Source organism: Clupea harengus, chromosome 6 (assembly GCF_900700415.2).
Source record: "Clupea harengus chromosome 6, Ch_v2.0.2, whole genome shotgun sequence".
NCBI classification, from domain to species: Eukaryota; Metazoa; Chordata; class Actinopteri; order Clupeiformes; family Clupeidae; genus Clupea; species Clupea harengus.
In genome coordinates, this window is record NC_045157.1 from 22,902,222 (window position 1) to 22,909,822 (window position 7,601).

Consider the following 7,601-nt stretch of genomic DNA (forward strand, 5'->3'; position numbering starts at 1 on the left):
ATGAGGCACTAAAACAGGGCATGGGTATTCCTGTTTTCATTTTGGAAATGAATAAACAAACGTGAGATGTTGTGTCAAATGTTCGTGAGATGCAATTCATGTTTTTGACTGCAAGAACTCAACATTAGAGGTGACAGATGCTTTGAGGAGCGCCAGATGAAGCAAGAGATACAGTACGTATATAGTCTACCTGAGTTATTATCTGTCCAGCTACAAAAAATAAATACAACACAAAAACAATAAATACAAATACAAATAAATACAATATAAAGCACACAGCCCATAGTGTACAACACACACCAACGCTTGAGGAGACCTTTTGTGTTGAATCTTTAAAGTTTGAACTCATAAAAGATGTATCTTATTATACAAGAGCTGGTTAGAAGGTTAAGGCATAATGCTCAACAAGCATCATATCAGGTTATGAAAAAACGGAAAACGGAAACAAAAAATTGCAAAGTTTTCTTCACAGCAATCGCTTGGTCCGGAAATACAACTGAATGGCCATTAAGCAAGTCTATACGAAAGGAGAAATTATTTGGTGTACGTGAAAGGGAGAGTAACATGAAGTAGGAGGAGGAAGAGAGAGGGAGAGAGAGAGGGAGAGAGAGCGCCGGGGGTATAGGGGTGGTCCAGACACTTCGTCCCACTGCATCTCACATACACGCAGACAGTCAAGCGCGTCAGATCAAAAACCTTGCGTGGGGGAGGAAGGTCGACTAGCTTTGAAACATGATGCGCTATATCGGAGTATTTCATATAATTCTTCTTAAATATATTTATGTTTGTTTGCCTAAATATTAAACGTTGTTCCTGCATGTACCGCCACATGGATGTACACTGTGTGGATGTCTCTTTTCGTCTTGTCGCTTTTCGCCAAGATGCCTGCTGTGGATTTTGCGTTCTATGGAAAACGGGAAGATATAATCTTCAAGAATAAGGATTCGGCTGTTTGCTCGGATTTATGACAGCCTTCCGACATAAAACTGACAAGCCAGGTAACATTTTTTAAACTTGACGAAGTTGCTTTGAATCTGCCGAATTAAAAAATGATGCTCCCCTTATGTCTTGAAAACGAAATTGTATGTAATGATGTCTATGCCCCACTGCGGTATTAAAGCCAGGTCTTTCGAGAACACCGATTTAAGCGGATGTATCACTCTGAATACTCTGCCATAAATATGCCATGTCACTAGTGTACCCATTTTTGGCAAATATCGAGGGGGGAAACTTTCTCACAGGTGCCCGAGGACATGCAAGCTCCAACATATTTACCTTACTGTGATTGATTTTCAAACAAGCTAAATAAGCTTCAGTTAGGACATGATTTCTCCCCTGCATACATCTTATATGAAATTACCTCTTCTCCATACAGTTTCGAGACCCTGTCTAATAACATGAATAGTTGCCATGAAGTAGTTAAGAAGCATCTCGTGTATGCGTGATACTTTTTTGGATTAGATCATTTGCCTGCAGTAGGTCACCGTTTCTATAGGGCAAGATAGAAAACTCATGCCGCCGATACAAACAATGTTTGAGGTTATCGAATAGCCTACCTCCCAGACTGCTCTCACGGCGGTTAAGCGTTTTAAATATAAGATTTCCAACACTACCGTATGAAGACAAATGTGTAGTGTTATGTGTTGAAGTCAGCGGCGGTGAGATCTTTTTGTCCCTTCAATTGTGCCATTTATTCTTTATTTAAATGCTGCAAGATTAGTTAGATACCGTTGGAATTCACTTTGATATTTGTAAGATTTTGCAATAATGTCTGTATTGACGCCTGTATTTTTCTGTGTTTCTACTGAAATTGAAATGGCCTTAAAATATTTACAGTTGAGGCAAGTGCTTTTCACTCTAATTGCAACTGACTACACTTGTTCCTGATTTTAACTGATTCAAATTGCTTAAATATCTTCACCAAGCTATAGCTTCATGCCTTATTTCATACATAACACAAATGAGCAATAAACAGATCTTTTGTTTGGTGTTTTATAAACCATGTATAACCTATTTTTTCGCACCATATAAAACAAGTATCTCTGTATCAGATTTGTTCTATTTCACTGCATGGCTGAAACCAAATATTTCCCTGTCTTCTTCTAATAGGATCAGAGGCAGCCAGCAGTGTCTAAATGAAGTTTCCTAGCCATGCAATGTTCCTGGAAGGCTGTGATCCTGCTAGCCTTGGCCTCCATTGCCATCCAGTACACAGCCATCCGGACTTTCACCTCCAAGCCCTTTCACCTCTGTCCCATGCCAAGCCCCCAGAACTGTGGCCTGGGAGCCCAGGACACGGACCCGTCTTTTGAACGTGGCTGTGAGGAGTACCCCTACTTCATCTACAATGCCTCCCGCAAAACCCATATTCTGGTGCTGGCCACCACCCGCAGCGGCTCCTCTTTTGTGGGCCAGCTGCTCAACCAGCACTCAGATGTATTTTATCTCTTTGAGCCTCTCTACCACGTCCAGACGGCGCTGATTCCACGCCTCTCTCATAGTCGGAACACAGCAGACCGCAGGGTGATGCTCGGGGCCAGCCGCGACTTGCTGCGGAGCCTCTATGGCTGTGACCTTCACTTTCTGGAGAGCTACATCAAGCCTCCCCCGGCCAATCACACCACGGATAAGCTGTTCCGCCGCGGAGCGAGCAAGGCGCTGTGCTCCCAGCCGGTGTGTGACGCTTTCGGCCCGGGGGACGCCAACGTGGAGGAGGGCGACTGCGTAAAGAAGTGCGCGTCCCTCAACATGACGCTCGCCGCCGAGTCTTGCCGCGAGCGGCGTCACACGGCCATAAAGATTGTGCGCGTGCCAGAAATCGGTGACCTGCGGGCCCTGGTGGAGGACCCTCGGCTCAACCTGAAGGTGATCCAGCTGGTGAGGGACCCCCGGGGGATACTCTCCTCTCGGATTGAAACGTTTCGGGACACATACCGGCTGTGGAGGATCTGGAGGGCTACAGGGAGGAAGCCCTACAACCTGGACCTTACTCAGCTGACTATGGTGTGCGATGACTTCCTCAGCTCTGTGTCCACGGGCCTCAGCCACCCGTACTGGCTGAAAGGGAAGTACATGCTAGTCCGATATGAGGACTTAGCACGGAACCCTCTGCAGAAGACTAAGGAGATCTATGACTACCTTAACCTGCCGATGGACAAGAACGTGGTGGACTGGATTCAGGCCAACACCAGAGGGAGTAGTGAGCTTTCGGCCAAACATAAGTACGGTACGGTGAGGGACTCTGCAGCGAACGCCGAGAGTTGGAGGCTGAAGTTGTCCTTTGAGATGGTGGACTACACGCAGACAGTGTGTCAGAAGATCCTTAACATTCTTGGCTACAAAAGTGTCAAGTCTGCAGAAGAACTCAAAAATATGACTCTTTCACTCGTGCAGGACAAAAGTTTTGTACCCTTTTCATAACAAAGATAGTTGTTGAAGACTATTTTGATATATTTATAATTGTTGCCTTATGATTATTAATGTTATTTTGAGCTTATGATCTTCATTTATTTCCCATCTCCTTTGAAATTTGCACTAAGACTTTGCAGCCCATGAATTCCTGCTGTTTAGGGCTCCCAGCTAATTTAGAAAGAGCACAACAAAAATCAGATCAGGGAATGAGCTGTTTCTGATCTGGATTTAATGTTGAACATTTTCTTTTTTAAAGGACCGTTCTGAGTTATTCCACTGACATGATAAAATGCAACCACCTCTACCAACAATCCAGACTCCTCAACGACTGGCTGTTGCTTTAATGCCGGTGAATGTTGCCATATTTCCATCCAGGGCAGTATATGTGCTGAATGAATGCTGAGGAAATCATTCATGACGTAGAAACCACCCTGTACAAAAGCAACTGTGCAATAAATGGTGAATGTCGCAGTCTACCTTTAACATTATTGTGATTGATGCAGGGTAGCGTCAGATGGTGTACTAAAAAGATTTCACATGAAAATGATTTAATCTCCTCTGAAATGTACCTGATGTGGCCTAAGCGTCTAAAATTAGACGCCTCTTGAGCTATTAATTCTCTAAATGCATTGTATAGACGTGAAGTCCTGTCAATGGCAGGAAGTGTACATATTACATCAGAATTTCAGGCTGGTCTGTAGATGGTCGCCATTGAGATGCAGAGCACAAAGGCACAGAGCTTTGATCTGCCTGACTGCCATGGCTGGAATCCCACTCTCTCTTTTCAGAGACTCTCAGGGGTGTTGGAAGCGTGCCTCCGGAAAAGCATTCCTCCCTCTGAAGGTGACAGGAAACTGTCAATGCCATGATGAATGTTCTCCTTGCCCCTCTTTTGTGATGTGTTTACATATCCCCACGAGTGGGAGGAATTAATGCATTTTCTTAACAGAAGCATACTAATAATATACTCTGGAAATCGTTAACACTCCCCGGCACAATCTACACAACTGCAGATGCAGCTGTGTCTCTGTTCTGGAACGTGATCCACATACACTGTAATTCTTTCTTATTAGTGCACTTACTCAAAATACAGATGGAGGATGATAAGCAGGAGTGGTAACAATTACAGATAGATGAACTTTGACCTATACAGTTTGGGTTTTGCCCTGTTAATGGAAACATAGAGCTAAGGTAAATATAAAACAGTTCTGGCATTCCATCTCTCAAATCCTAGATCTATGATACTTTGCCATCCTCGGACAAAAGCAATAATATGACCTAAATACTTGGTTTTAAATAAGCATACCTGCATTAGCTTAGGTTGAAAAAACCGCTTAGCATAAAAAGTGGTGCATTCAGTATCCAAGTTCAGCATTCAGAGTTGTATGTACTACTGCTGAGCCATCTAATATCTTTTTAGCATTTATTTCCATCGACTTTTCAAGAGGATTTTTTTTGTAAGGTTGACCTTAATATAAAGGTCACTGTCTGCTTCCCATGTGTGCCATTCGCTGCATGATCTGCTTATCCACTCATGATGTTTATTGTTTCCCAAGGCAAAACATATGGCTCACACAAAAAAGCACAGAAAGATACAAAAAAAAAAAAAAACATTCCTGCTGCTTCCGCTTTCATTCTCTCAATTCCAGTGAATTTAGTCACAGAATGAAACCACTCTTAAAGGCTCAGAGATGAGGACTGGGAGTTAGTGCTACCCATTTCAGTTTACTTATGTGCTGTGCTATAAGATTCACTTCACCCTCACTCAATAAACAGAGCTATGGAGAGCATTAACCCCCTCCTCTCAGTTGCACAGTATGCCTAATTCATTGGGACCTCCATTTCAGTCTCCGTGATCCTACTGTAGTTTGTAGTTTTCCACATCCTGATGAATTGCACTGTACCTGCACATCCGGAAAGATTGATTATTTTGCCGTGATGAGCAGTAGACTAGCAACCTTGCACCACGTGCTCTACAGAGATGATAATTTAAATGCTCTGTTTAGCAATTGCAATTAAACACATTCTAAAATGTGAAGCAACGAGGGCTCAAACAATAATAGACAGTGATAACGTGGTGCCTTCACGATTCAACAAAACTGCACAGTTTGCCTAGTGTTGCCAGTTGTGTGGATGGTTATGTTTGTTACCTGGCTGCACTTAGGCTCAGAGTGGGCTCGCAGAGGCTCTGTCTGTGCTTCATCCTTTGCCTCTGCTGCTGGCAGATTTGGGGCTTGCTGACGACACACTGAGTGTCTGTCAGTGCCATAGTGGGACTCCTGTGGGGAGTCCATGGGGTTCCACGTGGGCTGTGAGCCTCGGTCCGGCCGTGACAAGACCACACTGGGGGGGACGGTGCAGCTGCATCCACCCACATGAATGGCTTAGTTAATGCACTGAGAGTTTGTTTTCTTCTTTTATCTATTTTTTTTTCTGTTAATTCTCTATTATTCAAACACAAGTGTGAATCCTTTGACCAAGCCCAGTGGAGATGAGCATTGAGGGGACCCTGTGTACTGCTGCATACAAAGGGCAATTAGTGCTTGTAGATCATAGGATGTTTGTTGTGATATTTTTAATGATAAGGCCAAATGCTGTCCATGGATGTATGTGTGAGTGTGTGTGAGTGTGTGTCGTTGTTTAATCATGGTGCATCTTTTTCAAAGCTTCAAAACTTGGTCGGCCCATTATTTTTATACATGTAAATTAAATATAGCCAGTGCTGATATCGATATGATACCCCTTAGTATATTCCATGTTGCATGTCCGTGTGTGCACAGACCAGAGACTCTACAGGCTATAAATGCAAAAAAATCCCAAAGCATGTCAGCCTCTTCACATCCAGAAGATGGGGCTTGGACTGTTACTACATTCACCACAGGAAACCGTTGGCTTCTGATGTGCCGTCATGTTGACTGTATAATTAACCGTACTGTCCTGTCAGTGGGTGCACAGTACCCTCGCGTGGAGAGAGCTGCTGCACAGCCTGTAATGGATCAGTGCCCTGATTAGTCAGTATGTACTCCTGCTGCCACGCATATCAGCAGCTGGACAGACCCAGCTCATACTGGTGTGTGCCTCCACTGATATGTATAAGAAATGTACTAAAAACAAACCTAACTGAGCTATATCAATATGATGTTCAAGGTTTACTTTCATACAAGACCTATTAAAGACATCGCTGTGCCATTTTATTTCCGCTGTGCATAGGTGCTATTTGTGCAAGCCACCCACATATGAGGCTGAAGCAACCACAGCAACAGAAAAAGTGCATTGTGTGGGGGCCTTAACAGAACTCCCATACACAGAGATGCTGACACAAAGCTTTTGTGGCAGGAGCTTTCAAATGGCCTTCATCAAGCCTATCTCTGAATCCCTTGAGAGTGTGTCCAGGGATTGAGCAGTGTTGTATTGACTCAGATCCCTCTTCAAGATCTCATAATTATCGGCAATCCAAATAGGCTCCTGCCGGTTGCCACACTTCAAACAACAAGAGCAGATGCAGTTGATCCTTGTGTGCATTGATGCACAGTGCCATGTAACAAGTGAACATGCGTTCATTGTTTTTACACAGTACCATCAACAATTTACCATTTGTGGGGGGGGAATCTTGAATTGTTTAATTGCAGATTAATTATTCACCTGAATCAAGATTAGTGCATTTGATTTGTGAAGTGATAATCCATTATGATCTGCCCACGCCTTTACCCTTGCGCCTCTCCTCATATCCGTGGCAACCCACGGTGATAAACTATAGTCTTCCGCTGAAGAGCATAATTTGACAGAATGATGCATAACTCTGCTGCCTTTTTTCTTCCTGGGAGGAAATTCATAAGCGTCATGGTCTCTCCTATTTCTCCCCACCTCTGTCTCTGTCAGTTTTCTTCCTCCATAAAAACATTCTCCTCTTTCCCTCTCCTCTGTGCTTTCCTCTTTGTCTCTAGATTGCACTGCTCTGATGTGGTAAACATGTAAACATTTGATGAAAAGGTACTTGAGATATTCCCAACATCACAACCACTAGGATTTCACACCCCACCGCACAAGAGACAGTTCCAGCGTTTTCCTGCATTGACAAAGAGCTGAGAGACTGCGCCGACATGTTCTGAAACCAACATTTCTGCTTCTGAAACCTTCGGAAGCTGGGCAGCTGGGAGTGAAAGATGAAAGGTAATAACAGTTCTGACGCT

The 7,601-nt window shown here is 43.7% G+C and overlaps 1 protein-coding gene across 1 annotated transcript; it reads left to right on the forward strand.

The window, feature by feature from the left end:
• The first annotated feature begins 463 nt into the window (after nt 1–463).
• On the forward strand, nt 464–5,024 carry LOC105902990 (carbohydrate sulfotransferase 1). Its single transcript, XM_012830677.3, has 2 exons — nt 464–998; nt 2,110–5,024. Exon 2 carries the CDS (start codon nt 2,152–2,154, stop codon nt 3,418–3,420), a length of 1,269 nt encoding a protein of 422 aa, XP_012686131.1. The 5' UTR covers nt 464–998; nt 2,110–2,151; the 3' UTR covers nt 3,421–5,024.
• Nucleotides 5,025–7,601: the final 2,577 nt, after the last annotated feature.

Bases quoted from the DNA above. Each gene is read 5' to 3' on its own strand.
- LOC105902990 (XM_012830677.3), top strand. From the start codon at position 2,152: ATGCAATGTTCCTGGAAGGCTGTGATCCTGCTAGCCTTGGCCTCCATT.